At 41.7% G+C, this 18,457-nt stretch overlaps 2 protein-coding genes across 3 annotated transcripts in view; both read right to left on the bottom strand.

Annotated features, from left to right (window-relative positions):
- Window positions 1-407: 407 nt before the first annotated feature.
- Window positions 408-13,130, bottom strand: LOC117809680 (annexin A3-like). 2 transcript variants are annotated; one of them, XM_034679136.1, is made up of 15 exons: window positions 13,014-13,130; window positions 12,361-12,410; window positions 12,239-12,286; window positions 9,633-9,720; window positions 9,385-9,479; window positions 8,545-8,658; window positions 8,349-8,439; window positions 8,151-8,230; window positions 7,983-8,039; window positions 7,800-7,893; window positions 7,443-7,538; window positions 7,071-7,129; window positions 6,670-6,792; window positions 4,889-4,975; window positions 408-649 (listed from the first exon to the last, which is right to left on the bottom strand). In XM_034679136.1, exons 2-14 carry the CDS (start codon window positions 12,373-12,375, stop codon window positions 4,916-4,918), a joined length of 1,020 nt encoding a protein of 339 aa, XP_034535027.1. In that variant the 5' UTR covers window positions 12,376-12,410; window positions 13,014-13,130; the 3' UTR covers window positions 408-649; window positions 4,889-4,915. The 2 variants fall into 2 exon arrangements, with proteins under 2 accessions (XP_034535027.1, XP_034535026.1); XM_034679135.1 differs by lacking the exon at window positions 4,889-4,975 and having other exon boundaries at window positions 13,014-13,129.
- A 4,924-nt stretch (window positions 13,131-18,054) lies between these two features.
- Window positions 18,055-18,457, bottom strand: part of fras1 (Fraser extracellular matrix complex subunit 1) — a gene marked incomplete at its 5' end in the record, with an annotated part of 10,074 nt that continues 9,671 nt past the window's right edge. Inside the window, one exon of the mRNA XM_034679134.1 lies at window positions 18,055-18,457. This exon is cut by the window's right edge and continues 194 nt beyond it. Within this exon, the coding sequence (XP_034535025.1) occupies window positions 18,076-18,457 (382 nt within the window).

The raw sequence follows: 18,457 nt of genomic DNA, 5'->3' as shown, positions 1-18,457 counted from the left end.
ACAGGAGAACAGGAGAACACAGGAGAACAGGAGAACACAGAAGAACACAGGAGAACACAGGGGAACACAGGAGAACAGGAGAACACAGGGGAACACAGGGGAACACAGGAGAACAGGAGAACACAGGGGAACACAGGAGAACACAGGAGAACACAGGAGAACAGGAGAACACAGGGGAACACAGGAGAACAGGAGAACACAGGGGAACACAGGAGAACACGGGAACAGGGGAACACAGGAGAACAGGAGAATGTCTTTAAAAATAAATAAAGGAATGTTCTGAGAACAGTTCCTCTCATGGGGACAGAAGTTTAAATTCTGCAGGAGCAGACATCAGGATTAAAATACTCAGTGTCTGCTTTTTAATATTTCAGATTATCTAATTAATAAAAACAAAGGGAACAACATGTTTATAATATATTTATTATTTATCATATTGATTCATGCTGAAGATGAGTGGTGACCTTCAGGTGGACGTCCCAGAGCCTGGAGCACACCTGAGTATTATAACCTGTCCTGGAATAAAGAGTCCAGGTGAGTCTGAGGAACTATAGGGATCTAATGAAACAGGAACAGGCTGACGTTAGTCCTCGTCGTCTCCTCCACAGATCCTCTCCAGAGTCTTTCCATAATCTCCTCCACAGTCCGACTGAAACAAACACAGTAAGAGAAGAAGTTAGAGACCATCACTGAGTCTGTCCATCACTCTGATCCATAACTGAGTCTGTCCATCACTCTGATCCATCACTCTGATCCATCACTGAGTCTGTCCATCACTCTGATCCATCACTGAGTCTGTCCATCACTCTGATCCATCACTGAGTCTGTCCATCACTCTGATCCATCACTCTGATCCATCACTGAGTCTGTCCATCACTCTGATCCATCACTCTGATCCATCACTGAGTCTGTCCATCACTCTGATCCATCACTGAGTCTGTCCATCACTCTGATCCATCACTGAGTCTGTCCATCACTCTGATCCATCACTCTGATCCATCACTGAGTCTGTCCATCACTCTGATCCATCACTCTGATCCATCACTGAGTCTGTCCATCACTCTGATCCATCACTGAGTCTGTCCATCACTCTGATCCATCACTGAGTCTGTCCATCACTCTGATCCATCACTCTGATCCATCACTGAGTCTGTCCATCACTCTGATCCATCACTCTGATCCATCACTGAGTCTGTCCATCACTCTGATCCATCACTGAGTCTGTCCATCACTCTGATCCATCACTGAGTCTGTCCATCACTCTGATCCATCACTGAGTCTGTCCATCACTCTGATCCATCACTCTGATCCATCACTGAGTCTGTCCATCACTCTGATCCATCACTCTGATCCATCACTGAGTCTGTCCATCACTCTGATCCATCACTCTGATCCATCACTGAGTCTGTCCATCACTCTGATCCATCACTGAGTCTGTCCATCACTGAGTCTGTCCATCACTCTGATCCATCACTGAGTCTGTCCATCACTCTGATCCATCACTCTGATCCATCACTGAGTCTGTCCATCACTCTGATCCATCACTCTGATCCATCACTGAGTCTGTCCATCACTCTGATCCATCACTGAGTCTGTCCATCACTGAGTCTGTCCATCACTCTGATCCATCACTGAGTCTGTCCATCACTCTGATCCATCACTCTGATCCATCACTGAGTCTGTCCATCACTCTGATCCATCACTCTGATCCATCACTGAGTCTGTCCATCACTCTGATCCATCACTCTGATCCATCACTGAGTCTGTCCATCACTCTGATCCATAACTCTGAGCCATCACTGAGTCTGTCCATCACTCTGATCCATCACTGAGTCTGTCCATCACTCTGATCCATAACTGAGTCTGTCCATCACTGAGTCTGTCCATCACTCTGATCCATAACTGAGTCTGTCCATCACTCTGATCCATAACTGAGTCTGTCCATCACTCTGATCCATCACTGAGTCTGTCCATCACTCCTATCCATAACTGAGTCTGTCCATCACTCTGATCCATAACTGAGTCTGTCCATCACTGAGTCTGATCCATCACTCTGATCCATAACTGAGTCTGTCCATCACTCTGATCCATAACTGAGTCTGTCCATCACTCTGATCCATCACTGAGTCTGTCCATCACTCTGATCCATAACTCTGATCCATCACTGAGTCTGATCCATCACCGAGTCTGTCCATCACTCTGATCCATCACTGAGTCTGTCCATCACTCTGATCCATAACTGAGTCTGTCCATCACTGAGTCTGATCCATCACTCTGATCCATAACTGAGTCTGTCCATCACTCTGATCCATAACTGAGTCTGTCCATCACTCTGATCCATCACTGAGTCTGTCCATCACTCTGATCCATCACTGAGTCTGTCCATCACTCTGATCCATCACTGAGTCTGTCCATCACTCTGATCCATCACTGAGTCTGTCCATCACTCTGATCCATCACTCTGATCCATCACTGAGTCTGTCCATCACTCTGATCCATCACTGAGTCTGATCCATCACTCTGATCCATCACTGAGTCTGTCCATCACTCTGATCCATAACTGAGTCTGTCCATCACTCTGATCCATCACTGAGTCTGTCCATCACTCTGATCCATCACTCTGATCCATCATTCTGATCCATCACTCTGATCCATCACTCTGATCCATCACTGAGTCTGTCCATCACTCTGATCCATCACTGAGTCTGATCCATCACTCTGATCCATCACTGAGTCTGTCCATCACTCTGATCCATAACTGAGTCTGTCCATCACTCTGATCCATCACTGAGTCTGATCCATAACTCTGATCTATCACTGAGTCTGTCCATCACTCTGATCCATCACTGAGTCTGATCCATCACTCTGATCCATCGCTGAGTCTCTCCATCACTCTGATCCATAACTGAGTCTGTCCATCACTCTGATCCATCACTCTGATCCATCACTGAGTCTGTCCATCACTCTGATCCATCACTGAGTCTGTCCATCACTCTGATCCATAACTCTGATCCATCACTCTGATCCATCACTGAGTATGTCCATCACTCTGATCCATCACTGAGTCTGTCCATCACTCTGATCCATCACTCTGATCCATCATTCTGATCCATCACTCTGATCCTTCACTCTGTGGTTAATACCATGTTAAATACCCTGATGATTCAGACTCAGGATGAAGTCCTGCTGGTCTCTGATCTTTAGTAAACAGTATTTTCTGGTTGAACTCCGGTTCAGAACTCTCGGCTGTTTGTCAGTTTTAAGTTTTTGGTTCTCTGTTTGAGTTTTTGGTTCTCTGAGTTTTTGGTTCTCTGTTTGAGTTTTTGGTTCTCTGTTTGAGTTTTTGGTTCTCTGTTTGAGTTTTTGGTTCTCTGTTTGAGTTTTTGGTTCTCTGTGTTTTTGGTTCTATGTTTGTGTTTTTGGTTCTCTGTTTGTGTTTTTGGTTCTCTGTTTGTGTTTTTGGTTCTCTGTTTGAGTTTTTTGTTCTCTGTTTGTGTTTTTGGTTCTCTGTTTGAGTTTTTGGTTCTCTGTTTGAGTTTTTGGTTCTCTGTTTGTGTTTTTGGTTCTCTGTTTGAGTTTTTGGTTCTCTGTTTGTGTTTTTGGTTCTCTGTTTGTGTTTTTGGTTCTCTGTTTGTGTTTTTTGTTCTCTGTTTTTGTTTTTGGTTCTCTGTTTGTGTTTTTGGTTCTCTGTTTGTGTTTTTGGTTCTCTGTTTGTGTTTTTTGGTTCTATGTTTGTGTTTTTGGTTCTCTGTTTGAGTTTTTTGTTCTCTGTTTGTGTTTTTGGTTCTCTGTTTGAGTTTTTGGTTCTCTGTTTGAGTTTTTGGTTCTCTGTTTGTGTTTTTGGTTCTCTGTTTGAGTTTTTGGTTCTCTGTTTGAGTTTTTTGTTCTCTGTTTGTGTTTTTGGTTCTCTGTTTGAGTTTTTGGTTCTCTGTTTGAGTTTTTGGTTCTCTGTTTGTGTTTTTGGTTCTCTGTTTGAGTTTTTGGTTCTCTGTTTGTGTTTTTGGTTCTCTGTTTGTGTTTTTGGTTCTCTGTTTGTGTTTTTTGTTCTCTGTTTTTGTTTTTGGTTCTCTGTTTGAGTTTTTGGTTCTCTGTTTGAGTTTTTGGTTCTCTGTTCGTGTTTTTGGTTCTATGTTTGTGTTTTTGGTTCTATGTTTGTGTTTTTGGTTCTCTGTTTGTGTTTTTGGTTCTCTGTTTGAGTTTTTGGTTCTCTGTTCGTGTTTTTGGTTCTCTGTTTGTGTTTTTGGTTCTCTGTTTGTGTTTTTTGTTCTCTGTTTGTGTTTTTGGTTCTCTGTTTGTGTTTTTGGTTCTCTGTTCGTGTTTTTGGTTCTATGTTTGTGTTTTTGGTTCTATGTTTGTGTTTTTGGTTCTATGTTTGAGTTTTTGGTTCTCTGTTTGAGTTTTTGGTTCTCTGTTTGAGTTTTTGGTTCTCTGTTTGAGTTTTTGGTTCTCTGTTTGTGTTTTTGGTTCTCTGTTTGTGTTTTTGGTTCTATGTTTGTGTTTTTGGTTCTCTGTTTGAGTTTTTGGTTCTCTGTTTGTGTTTTTGGTTCTCTGTTTTTGGAGCTTTCAGGACCTCTGAGGTTATTCTGGAGAACCTTCTGGACTGTGTTTGATATTGTTTTGAGTATTGCATGTATAATAATCATTCATACAGCAGCCATATTAGTCCATGTTAGAGTGTTATCCTTCACTTTGACAGAGGGTGATGAGGTGAGTGATTAATACGGAGGTGATTATGGATCATGCGATGAATGGAGATTTAAAAGATGAATCTGTTACAGCCCCAGTTTACAGTCACTGCAGGTTATTAGTCCTTAGTGTGAAGGAAGAGAGGAAGCAGGAAAGGAGGAGAGGAAGCAGGAAAGGAGGAGGTGAAGATAGAGCAGGTTACTTTGTGGCCTCAGGTGGAGCTCAGGTGTTAGTCGTCTCCTCCACAGATCACCTTCAGAGCGTCTCCGTGAACCCCCGACAGATCGGACTGTAAAACACAACGACAGGTCCAGGAGAACACAGAACCCACACCACAGAGACCGGTCTGACCAGTTCACCCAGTAACACCAGCTGGAGCACTACAGCATGAAGACTGGACTGTGACACACCACAGACATGGTTTACAAAAGACCCCCTGCTCAGACTCCAAACCAGCCCCCCTGCTCAGACTCCAAACCAGCCCCCATGCTCAGACTCCAAACCAGCCCCCATGCTCAGACTCCAAACCAGCCCCCATGCTCAGACTCCAAACCAGTGGGGACGGTCCACTCATCAGTAAGAGTCTGAGACTGATCAATATGTCGCCATCATCACGCTCACATTCTGCATTTACAGGGACAGGAGGAGAGATCACATCAGATCACATCAGATCACATCAGATCTGATGTGATCCAGCACCTCGAGTCAAACATCACATGGTGTGTTTATCATCGTTACAGATTACCTCTCAGATTAAATCCTCTCAGATTAAATCCTCTCAGAATAAATCCTCTCAGATTAAATCATCCTTACAGATTAAATCCTCTCAGATTAAATCATCCTTACAGATTAAATCCTCTCAGATTAAATCCTCTCAGATTAAATCCTCTCAGATTAAATCCTCTCAGATTAAATCATCCTTACAGATTAAATCCTCTCAGATTAAATCCTCTCAGATTAAATCCTCTCAGATTAATTCATCCTTACAGATTAAATCCTCTCAGATTAATTCATCTTTACAGATTAAATCCTCTCAGATTAAATCATCCTTACAGATTAAATCCTCTCAGATTAAATCATCCTTACAGATTAAATCCTCTCAGATTAAATCCTCTCAGATTAAATCCTCTCAGATTAAATCATCCTTACAGATTAAATCCTCTCAGATTAAATCCTCTCAGATTAAATCCTCTCAGATTAATTCATCCTTACAGATTAAATCCTCTCAGATTAATTCATCTTTACAGATTAAATCCTCTCAGATTAAATCATCCTTACAGATTAAATCCTCTCAGATTAATTCATCTTTACAGATTAAATCCTCTCAGATTAAATCCTCTCAGATTAAATCCTCTCAGATTAATTCATCCTTACAGATTAAATCCTCTCAGATTAATTCATCTTTACAGATTAAATCCTCTCAGATTAAATCATCCTTACAGATGAAATCCTCTCAGATTAATTCATCTTTACAGATTAAATCCTCTCAGATTAAATAAACCTTACAGATTAAATCCTCTCAGATTAAATCCTCTCAGATTAAATAAACCTTACAGATTAAATCCTCTCAGATTAAATAAACCTTACAGATTAAATCCTCTCATATTAAATAAACCTTACAGATTAAATCCTCTCAGATTAAATCCTCTCAGATTAAATCCTCTCAGAATAAATCCTCTCAGATTAAATCCTCTCAGATTAAATCCTCTCAGATTAAATCCTCTCAGATTAAATAAACTTTACAGATTAAATCCTCTCAGATTAAATCCTCTCAGAATAAATCCTCTCAGATTAAATCCTCTCAGATTAAATCCTCTCAGATTAAATCCTCTTTACAGATAAAATCCTCTCAGATTAAATCCTCTCAGATTAAATCCTCTCAGATTAAATCCTCTCAGATTAAATCCTCTCAGATTAAATCCTCTCAGATTAAATCCTCTCAGATTAAATCCTGGTTAAACGTTAAAGTAAAGTGTTCTTTACCTCGATGTACGATAGCAGGGAACACTCTGCGATCTTCTTAAACTCGGTACGGATATCGAGCAGGTCGACCTCGGAGCGACTGACCATGATCCGAGTCAGAGTCTTCTCATCTGTTCCTCCACCCTGAACACACACACACACACACACACACACACACACACACACACACACACACACACACACACACACACACACACAGATATATATGTGATATAAAGGCTCGTGTTTGTTGGTGGAGAGCCACTGGGGGTCAGGATGAATAAATATCTGATCTGTCTGAAAGGTCAAAGGTCAAAGGTCAAAGGTCAAACTCTGCTCCACACTTGACTGACTCTGATCTAACATCCTGCAACCAAACCCTGACCCTGCATCCAAACATCTACTGAAGTCAGATTACTCACCTTCATGCTCTGATACAGAAGCTCTGCAAGGTAGGCCGGGACACTCTTCACACATTTCACTGCAGGAGGAACAGAGCAGGAGGAACAAAGCAGGAGGAACAAAGGAGGAGGAACAGAGCAGGAGGAACAGAGCAGGAGGAACAGAGCAGGAGGAACAGAGCAGGAGGAACAGAGCAGGAGGAACAGAGCAGGAGGAACAGAGCAGGAGGAACAAAGCAGGAGGAACAAAGGAGGAGGAACAGAGCAGGAGGAACAGAGCAGGAGGAACAAAGGAGGAGGAACGAAGCATAAACCAGCAGTGTTAAAAACAGAGAGACAGACGGTTCTTTGTTCTTTGATAATTTATAAACTCTGGTCAGCATGTCAACTCACCGATCGCCACCAGCAGCTCCTGCAGCTCTCCGGACATCTCTCCCTCGATGCTCTCCTGCAGAGTCTTCCCACTGATCTCCTTAAACTCCATCAGAGCTGAAACACAGGAACAAGACCGACTATCAGAAACAGATCACAGCTTGTTCATCAGACATAGATCACAGCGTGTTCATCAGACATAGATCACAGCGTGTTCATGAGATCACAGCGTGTTCATGTGTTCATCAGACACAGATCACAGCGTGTTCATCAGACATATCACAGCGTGTTCATCAGACATAGATCACAGAGTGTTCATGAGATCATAGCGTGTTCATGAGATCACAGCGTGTTCATGTGTTCATCAGGAGGACTCACTCTGTCTGAGCTGAGGTATCCCTCGGTGACAGAGGATGTCGATGAATTTGGACTCATCAGTGCCCCACTTCTTCTCCCCAGCCTCGTACAGAGCCTGAGCAGGAAGAGATCACAGAGGTCAACAGGAAGTGGTTCTTACAGGAGTCCAGGAGTTCCTCTGTTAAAACCTGTGAAGAGACTCACCTGAGCGTCCTCTTTAGCCTTCGCTGCGTCCACCGAGGTGCTCTCGTCTCTTTTACCCTGAAACAAAAAACACAGCTCTGATCATCACACCGAACGTTCCTTCACTTCAAACACTGATCCTGAATCAATCACTCTCAGACGCTCTCCTGTTAAATATTAATGGCTGACCTCGGCCAGGATGAGCAGAGCATCAGCGAAGTCTCCAGAAACTTCTGACTTCATGTCGAGGGTCACCTTCTTCTCGGTCTCTGTGGAGGAAACAGACAACAAACAACCCGACGGTTAATGAATCGGAGACGCTCCTGATTTAAAGGAGCAGTTCGTCAGACCTTCAGGACGAACAGGTCCTCTTCTCTGATGGTTCACCTGTCAGGTAGACCTCGTTCAGAGCTCGGATCTGTGCAGTTGATCTTGAGGCAAAGATCTCGATCAGGACGCAGTCTGCTGTCCCCGCCCCCTGAGAGCGTTTAAAAGGAGGAGGAGAAGGAGCTTAGTTTACATCATGAACTCTCTAATGACAGCTTCAGCTCTGACTGATGAACTCTGAACTCTGAACTCTGACCTTCATGGCTCTCATCACTTCATGACAGTCGTACGCTGCAGGAGGAGTCACCAGAGCCACCAGCAGGTCCTCGAAGTCCCCGCCAGTGTCTCCTTTCAGGTCGTCCAGCAACGCCTGAGACGCACACGCACACACACACACACACACACACACACACACACACACACACACACACACACACACACACACACACACACACACACACACACACACAATGAGTCAGCTTTGCAACAGACACACAGTCATGTTTATTCAAATCACCACACCCATGCAAATACACAAAGACTGGGCACACAGAGACACGCTGCAGCTGCTCAGCCTGGTCTGGACTTCTACATCAGATCGATGGCGTGGTCTACGTGTGTAGGTCTGCGTAGGTCTACGTCTCCCGTACCTACGCAGACCTACACACGTAGACCACCTGCACCTCCCCGAAATGTGATTATACGTCAAATGGACGCGGGCCGCAAGTCCTGTGATTGGTCCGCTTAGAGGTATTATATTCCCTACATCTGATCACTTCCTGAATCCACATCGTGTGTTTCCTCTCCTCCTCTCTCTTCTTCATGTCATCATGTCTGTTTGATAAACAGCAACATGGATCAGCTGTAGATTAACATGACAAGCTCTGAAGCAGGACCCTAATCAGACGCCTATCAGAGAGAACACACTGCCCTCTGGTGTTCAGGAGTAGTACTGCAGAGCCACAGGGACACATCCACACACCAGTGTGTAGAGCTCATGACTGTATCGACCCCTGCTGGGTGGGGTTGATACAGAAGTATAAAACAAGGCCTCAGTGTGATGAAGAGGATGATGATGAAGATTATGATCTCTTACTCTGCCTGTCTCCTCCTGGTACGCCTCACAGATGAGCTTCCTCTGAGCGCTGCTCCTCTGGGTCAGGACTTCAATCAGGGTCTTCTCTTTGGTCCCTGAAACCAGAAACACCGAACTCAAAACACTGCCCAGCACGGAGTGTGTGTGTGTGTGTGTGTGTGTGTGTGTGTGTGTGTGTGTGTGTGTGTGTGTGTGTGCGTGTGTGTGTGTGTGTGTGCATGCGTTCGTGTGTGCGTGTGTGTGTGTACCCAGTCCTTCGATGGCGTCCTTCAGAGCGTTAGCGTCGTCTTTAGCATCAAAGTTGTGTTTAGGTTTGATGGTTCCTCTCTCTCCGCCCTGACAGAAACAACGTTCGGTTATTTTTATTACTGATTAAATAAAATAAACAATTTCACGTTAAGTTATCACGTTAAACTTAACGTGATAACTTAACGTGAAAACTTAACATTTAAACTTAACATGTAAACTTAACGTGTAAACTTAACGTGAAAACTTAACGTGTAAACTTAACGTGAAAACTTAACATGTAAACTTAACATGTAAACTTAACATGAAAACTTAACGTGTAAACTTAACGTGTAAACTTAACATGAAAACTTAACATGTAAACTTAACGTGTAAACTTAACATGAAAACTTAACATTTAAACTTAACGTGTAAACTTAACATGTAAACTTAACATGTAAACTTAACATGAAAACTTAACGTGTAAACTTAACGTGTAAACTTAACATGAAAACTTAACATGTAAACTTAACATGTAAACTTAACATGAAAACTTAACATTTAAACTTAACGTGTAAACTTAACATGAAAACTTAACATGAAAACTTAACATGTAAACTTAACGGGAAAACTTAACGTGAAAACTTAACGTGTAAACTTAACGTGAAAACTTAACGTGATAACTTAACGTGAAAACTTAACATTTAAACTTAACGTGTAAACTTAACATGAAAACTTAACATGAAAACTTAACATGTAAACTTAACGTGTAAACTTAACGTGTAAACTTAACGTGAAAACTTAACGTGTAAACTTAACGTGAAAACTTAACATGTAAACTTAACATGTAAACTTAACATGAAAACTTAACGTGTAAACTTAACGTGTAAACTTAACATGAAAACTTAACATGTAAACTTAACGTGTAAACTTAACATGAAAACTTAACATTTAAACTTAACGTGTAAACTTAACATGTAAACTTAACATGTAAACTTAACATGAAAACTTAACGTGTAAACTTAACGTGTAAACTTAACATGAAAACTTAACATGTAAACTTAACATGTAAACTTAACATGAAAACTTAACATTTAAACTTAACGTGTAAACTTAACATGAAAACTTAACATTTAAACTTAACGTGAAAACTTAACATGAAAACTTAACATGTAAACTTAACGGGAAAACTTAACGTGAAAACTTAACGTGTAAACTTAACGTGAAAACTTAACGTGATAACTTAACGTGAAAACTTAACATTTAAACTTAACGTGTAAACTTAACATGAAAACTTAACATGAAAACTTAACATGTAAACTTAACGTGTAAACTTAACGTGAAAACTTAACGTGTAAACTTAACGTGAAAACTTAACGTGTAAACTTAACGTGAAAACTTAACATGTAAACTTAACATGAAAACTTAACGTGTAAACTTAACGTGTAAACTTAACATGAAAACTTAACATGTAAACTTAACGTGTAAACTTAACGTGAAAACTTAACGTGTAAACTTAACGTGTAAACTTAACGTGTAAACTTAACATGTAAACTTAACGTGTAAACTTAACGTGTAAACTTAACATGAAAACTTAACATGTAAACTTAACGTGTAAACTTAACGTGAAAACTTAACGTGTAAACTTAACGTGAAAACTTAACGTGTAAACTTAACGTGTAAACTTAACGTGAAAACTTAACGTGTAAACTTAACGTGAAAACTTAACGTGTAAACTTAACGTGAAAACTTAACATGTAAACTTAACATGAAAACTTAACGTGTAAACTTAACGTGTAAACTTAACATGAAAACTTAACATGTAAACTTAACGTGTAAACTTAACGTGAAAACTTAACGTGTAAACTTAACGTGTAAACTTAACGTGTAAACTTAACATGTAAACTTAACGTGTAAACTTAACGTGTAAACTTAACATGAAAACTTAACATGTAAACTTAACGTGTAAACTTAACGTGAAAACTTAACGTGTAAACTTAACGTGAAAACTTAACGTGTAAACTTAACATGAAAACTTAACGTGTAAACTTAACGTGTAAACTTAACATGAAAACTTAACATGTAAACTTAACGTGTAAACTTAACGTGAAAACTTAACGTGTAAACTTAACGTGTAAACTTAACGTGAAAACTTAACGTGAAAACTTAACGTGAAAACTTAACGTGTAAACTTAACGTGTAAACTTAACATTAAAACTTAACATGTAAACTTAACGTGTAAACTTAACATGTAAACTTAATGTGTAAACTTAACATGAAAACTTAACGTGAAAACTTAACGTTTAAACTTAACGTGTAAACTTAACATGAAAACTTAACGTGTAAACTTAACATGAAAACTTAACATGTAAACTTAACGTGTAAACTTAACGTTTAAACTTAACGTGTAAACTTAACGTGTAAACTTAACATGTAAACTTAACATGTAAACTTAACGTGTAAACTTAACATGAAAACTTAACGTGAAAACTTAACATGTAAACTTAACATGAAAACTTAATGTGAAAACTTAGCGTGTTAAGCTTACACGTTAAGTTTTCACGTTAAGTTTTCACGTTAAGTTTTCACGTTAAGTTTTGGTTCAGGGAGAAGTTTTAGTCGGACCGACCTTCACGGTGAAGGATGAGGGTTTATGGACCAGGTCCTCGAGGTCATCCTGCAGACGGAAAGAGATGTTTTAGTTTCATATGAAATAAAATGATCAACAACAAAATGAATGAATATTCTCACCCATAGAGACGCCATGATGATGATGATGATGATGATGATGGCAGGTTCGTCTGTAAGCAGAGATCAGTGTTAGTTTCAGACACCTCTTAAATCAAACACAGGTGGTCGTGTGTCTCTGCTCATGTGTATCTGACTCTGAGTTAGTCTGAGACGTAACTTGAGATCACAGGTGTGTTATTGTCTCATTGAATCATAATTACTGTGTAAACATGATCTATAAATCAAGATCTATAAATCATGATCTATAAATCATGATCTATAAATCATGATCTATAAATCAAGATTTATAAATCATGATCTATAAATCATGATCTATAAATCATGATCTATAAATCAAGATCTATAAATCATGATCTATAAATCAAGATCTATAAATCATGATCAGGAAACAATCTAAACTGAAATATTATAATCTGTGAGACAGCGTCAGCAGCACAGAGACACTGACAGACTCTACAGTGGATAAAAGCAGTGAGGTGTTTTCAGGTAGCGATGACTTCATGAGAAATGGATCACCTGAGTGATCACCTGTGCTCTGAGCCTCTCTCTGTAATCTGTAATCTGTAATCTGTGATGTGACCTCACACACACAGAAACATGAAAACACGTCGTATATGAGAAATATGAAGAACCAAAGAAACGCACACACTCACCTGGATGTCTGTCTGAACAGGAAACTAGTTCACCACACCTGTGCTCTGTGGAAATCTACCTGGGGAGCAGTCTGACCACACCCACTGAGCACTGCTGCCTTCAGGGACAGCTCGGACATTTCAATGTTCCATTTAGAGAAAGCCTGCCTGTAATTGTTAAAGTGCACCTGGGTCTACATGAGATGTTAAATCCAGCTGTCAGAAGGATTTATTCTCTCTCTGTAGAGGATTCATTTATTCATTCATATCGCTTCGTGTCATGTCGTATTGCTTCCTGTATCGTGTCATATTGCTTCCTGTATCGTGTCGTATTGCTTCCTGTATCGTGTCATATTGCTTCCTGTATCGTGTCATATTGCTTCCTGTATCGTGTCGTATTGCTTCCTGTATCGTGTCATATTGCTTCCTGTATCGTGTCGTATTGCTTCCTGTATCGTGTCGTATTGCTTCCTGTATCGTGTCGTATTGCTTCCTGTATCGTGTCGTATTGCTTCCTGTATCGTGTCGTATTGCTTCCTGTATCGTGTCGTATTGCTTCCTGTATCGTGTCGTATTGCTTCCTGTATCGTGTCGTATTGCTTCCTGTATCGTGTCGTATTGCTTCCTGTATCGTGTCGTATTGCTTCCTGTATCGTGTCATATTGCTTCGTGTATCGTGTCGTATTGCTTCCTGTATCGTGTCATATTGCTTCGTGTATCGTGTCGTATTGCTTCCTGTATCGTGTCGTATTGCTTCCTGTATCGTGTCGTATTGCTTCCTGTATCGTGTCGTATTGCTTCCTGTATCGTGTCGTATTGCTTCCTGTATCGTGTCGTATTGCTTCCTGTATCGTGTCGTATTGCTTCCTGTATCGTGTCGTATTGCTTCCTGTATCGTGTCGTATTGCTTCCTGTATCGTGTCGTATTGCTTCCTGTGTCATGTCGTATTGCTTCCTGTATCGTGTCGTATTGCTTCCTGTATCATGTCATATTGCTTCCTGTGTCATGTCGTATTGCTTCCTGTATCGTGTCGTATTGCTTCCTGTATCATGTCATATTGCTTCCTGTATCGTGTCATATTGCTTCCTGTATCGTGTCGTATTGCTTCCTGTATCGTGTCGTATTGCTTCCTGTATCGTGTCATATTGCTTCCTGTATCGTGTCATAATGCTTCCTGTATCGTGTCGTATTGCTTCCTGTATCGTGTCGTATTGCTTCCTGTATCGTGTCGTATTGCTTCCTGTATCGTGTCGTATTGCTTCCTGTATCGTGTCGTATTGCTTCCTGTATCGTGTCATATTGCTTCCTGTATCGTGTCATAATGCTTCCTGTATCGTGTCGTATTGCTTCCTGTATCGTGTCGTATTGCTTCCTGTATCGTGTCGTATTGCTTCCTGTATCGTGTCGTATTGCTTCCTGTATCGTGTCGTATTGCTTCCTGTATCGTGTCATATTGCTTCCTGTATCGTGTCATAATGCTTCCTGTATCGTGTCATATTGCTTCCTGTATCGTGTTATATTGCTTCCTGTATCGTGTTATATTGCTTCCTGTATCGTGTCGTATTGCTTCCTGTATCGTGTCATATTGCTTCCTGTATCGTGTCATATTGCTTCCTGTATCGTGTTATATTGCTTCCTGTATCGTGTCATATTGCTTCCTGTATCGTGTTATATTGCTTCCTGTATCGTGTCATATTGCTTCCTGTATCGTGTCGTATTACTTCCTGTATCGTGTTATATTGCTTCCTGTATCATGTCGTATTGCTTCCTGTATCGTGTCGTATTGCTTCCTGTATCGTGTCGTATTGCTTCCTGTATCGTGTCGTATTGCTTCCTGTATCGTGTCGTATTGCTTCCTGTATCATGTCGTATTGCTTCCTGTATCGTGTCATATTGCTTCCTGTATCATGTCATATTGCTTCCTGTATCATGTCATATTGCTTCCTGTATCGTGTCATATTGCTTCCTGTATCGTGTCGTATTGCTTCCTGTATCGTGTCATATTGCTTCCTGTATCGTGTCATAATGCTTCCTGTATCGTGTCGTATTGCTTCCTGTATCGTGTCGTATTGCTTCCTGTATCATGTCATATTGCTTCCTGTATCGTGTCGTATTGCTTCCTGTATCGTGTCGTATTGCTTCCTGTATCGTGTCGTATTGCTTCCTGTATCGTGTCGTATTGCTTCCTGTATCGTGTCGTATTGCTTCCTGTATCGTGTCGTATTGCTTCCTGTATCGTGTCATATTACTTCCTGTATCGTGTCATATTGCTTCCTGTATCGTGTCGTATTGCTTCCTGTATCGTGTCGTATTGCTTCCTGTATCGTGTCGTATTGCTTCCTGTATCGTGTCATATTGCTTCCTGTATCATGTCATATTACTTCCTGTATCGTGTCATATTGCTTCCTGTATCGTGTCGTATTGCTTCCTGTATCGTGTCGTATTACTTCCTGTATCGTGTCGTATTGCTTCCTGTATCGTGTCGTATTGCTTCCTGTATCGTGTCGTATTGCTTCCTGTATCGTGTCGTATTGCTTCCTGTATCGTGTCGTATTGCTTCCTGTATCGTGTTGTATTGCTTCCTGTATCGTGTCATATTACTTCCTGTATCGTGTCATATTGCTTCCTGTATCGTGTCGTATTGCTTCCTGTATCGTGTCGTATTACTTCCTGTATCGTGTCGTATTGCTTCCTGTATCCTGTCATATTGCTTCCTGTATCCTGTCGTATTGCTTCCTGTATCGTGTCGTATTGCTTCCTGTATCATGTCGTATTGCTTCCTGTATCGTGTCGTGTCATTTTGTGTCGTATTTCTGAACTTTTTGTTGTTTTCAGAGTTGAAAGAATGAAAGACGTCAGAATGTTTCCATATTTTTATTATTAAAAAAGGCACCGGATACAGGCATCATGTTGAAAGCTTGGTAATAATTTGTTCATAAAATGATAGCACCAAAAATATCTTGTTATCCCGTGACCTCCTGTTCCTGTGTGGGCGGAGAGGCACAGGTTATAAAGGAACAGGAGGAGAGGTGTCAGACACAGTAACATCAGTATCTGAGGGGAACAACACATCTTCATATAAAAGGTTAAAAAAGACGAGATGTCTCTGTGGTTAATATAAAATAGGATTCAGTGTCTTTGGGCAGAAAGAGGCAGCAGACACACATTTCTTATAAAATACATCATTTTAAAAAGTAACAGCAGTCAGTCATTAATCCAAACAGTGACGTCTGATTGATTCAGATCACTCTGTCACTGTGGGAAAAGAAAACACTTTGGACGATTTCATCTGAATTCATGAGGATAAATACTGCATGGCACTTTATACTGGCAGCTGTAGAGGAACCAACAAAAACTAAATAATTCATGATGACACCAAATAAAAATCATTTGTTCATCCAGACAGCAAACGTCTGTGAGTAAGGCTAAAAATACAGGTTTCAAAATATGCAAAGAAAGTCCAGCTCATGATGAAGGGATGAAGTAAAGGAGTGGTATAATTGCACTTTCATAGGCGTCATTCATTAAATTCATATTCACACACAGCATCTCAACTCTCAGTGTTTAACTCTGTGTTTAACTCTCAGTGTTTAACTCTCAGTGTTTAACTCTCTGTGTTTAACTCTCTGTGTTTAACTCTCTGTGTTTAACTCTCAGTGTTTAACTCTCAGTGTTTAACTCTCAGTGTTTAACTCTCAGTGTTTAACTCTCTGTGTTTAACTCTCAGTGTTTAACTCTCAGTGTTTAACTCTCAGTGTTTAACTCTCTGTGTTTAACTCTCTGTGTTTAACTCTCAGTGTTTAAATCTCTGTGTTTAACTCTCTGTGTTTAACTCTCTGTGTTTAACTCTCTGTGTTTAACTCTCTGAGTTTAACTCTCAGTGTTTAACTCTCAGTGTTTAACTCTCAGTGTTTAACTCTCTATGTTTAACTCTCTGTGTTTAACTCTGTGTTTAACTCTCTGTGTTTAACTCTCTGTGTTTAACTCTCAGTGTTTAACTCTCTGTGTTTAACTCTCAGTGTTTAACTCTCCTCAGCCTGAGTGCCGGTCTCTCCATAAGAAGCAGTGAAGAACAGGAGCTCCTGACGAAGGCCTCACAGCGGGGACATAAACAGTGACTTAGTGAACAATCAGCAGAGCTACATCACCGCCTGCTCAGGACCTCCAGACTAACTGATGAAGAGAACACTGACGGCTGATTGGGCCGTTTGTTGCAGCTTAGTGAGTGATTCCTGAGGTAGCTGCTAACAATGCTAAATGATGAAACTTTGCGTAACTTCCTGTACGGTGCTCGCTTCCTGAGCTTCGCCCGCTTCCTGAGCTTCGCCCACTTCCTGAGCTTCGCCCACTTCCTGAACATCGCCCGCTTCCTGAGCTTCGCTCGCTTCCTGACCTTCACCCGCTTCCTGAACATCGCCCGCTTCCTGAGCTTCGCCCACTTCCTGAACATCGCTCGCTTCCTGAACATCGCTCGCTTCCTGAACATTGCTCGCTTCCTGAGCTTCGCTCGCTTCCTGAACATCGCTCGCTTCCTGAACATCGCTCGCTTCCTGAACATCGCTCGCTTCCTGAACATCGCTCGCGTCCTGAGCTTCGCTCGCTTCCTGAGCATCGCTCACTTCCTGAACATCGCTCGCTTCCTGAGCATCGCTCACTTCCTGAACATCGCTCACTTCCCTTTTTGAAAGTGGAAAAAAAATATCTTACATCCTGAAGTTCAAACGCTGCTTTAGAAAATAGTTACTTTTATTCCCCCTCCTCCTCCTCTCCTTGTCTTCCTCCTCTATTCCTCCCCCTCTCCTCTCCTCCTCCTCTCCTCCTCTTCCTCCTCCTCTTCCTCCTCCTCTCCTCCTCCTCTCCTCCTCCTCCTCCTCCTCTTCCTCCTCCTCTCCTCCTCCTCTTCTCCTCCTCTTCCTCCTCCTCCTCTCCTCCTCCTCCTCCTCCTCCTCTCCTCCTCCTCTTCTCCTCCTCTCCTCCTCCTCTTCTCCTCTTCTCCTCCTCCTCTTCCTCCTCCTCTCCTCATCCTACTCCTCCTCTTCCTCCTCCTCTCCTCTCCTCCTCTCCTCCTCCTCCTCCTCCTCCTCAGACCTCTGTGCCGTCGTTGAGGTTGTTGTGAACTTTGACCTCCAGGTTGACCTGTTTGACCTTGGGTCGTGTCTCCTGGTTTCGGTTGAGGACGTTGATGTTCCTGACGGTGCAGTGCTTGGAGCTGAAGTTCTTCTCCACACACTTGTCCATGCACACCTCCACCTTGGTGTTGAGCGGGTACTCTTCATACGGCTTCTCCGCCTTCTTGCTCTTCTTCAAGGCCGCCCGTCTGCAGCGACGGAACAGGAAACAGGCCGCGAGCAGGACCAGGACCAGCAGGGTGACGGCGGCCACGCCCCCTCCCACAGAGCTGCCCATGTGGGCGTTAAAGGAGGCTGATGGTCCCGCCTCCAGACGCAGTGACTTCATGTTGGTG

The sequence above is a fragment of the Notolabrus celidotus genome, unplaced genomic scaffold, assembly GCF_009762535.1.
Source record: "Notolabrus celidotus isolate fNotCel1 unplaced genomic scaffold, fNotCel1.pri scaffold_338_arrow_ctg1, whole genome shotgun sequence".
In the NCBI taxonomy this organism is placed as follows: Eukaryota; Metazoa; Chordata; class Actinopteri; order Labriformes; family Labridae; genus Notolabrus; species Notolabrus celidotus.
This window is presented reverse-complemented; position numbering and strand designations above follow the sequence as displayed.

Bases quoted from the DNA above. Each gene is read 5' to 3' on its own strand.
- LOC117809680 (XM_034679135.1), bottom strand. The intron at 7,539-7,799 runs GTGAGTCCTCCT...CCTGTGTTTCAG, and splicing joins GATACCTCAGCTCAGACAGA to CTCTGATGGAGTTTAAGGAG. The intron at 6,793-7,070 runs GTGAGTAATCTG...GTGTGTGTTCAG, and splicing joins TTCTGTATCAGAGCATGAAG to GGTGGAGGAACAGATGAGAA.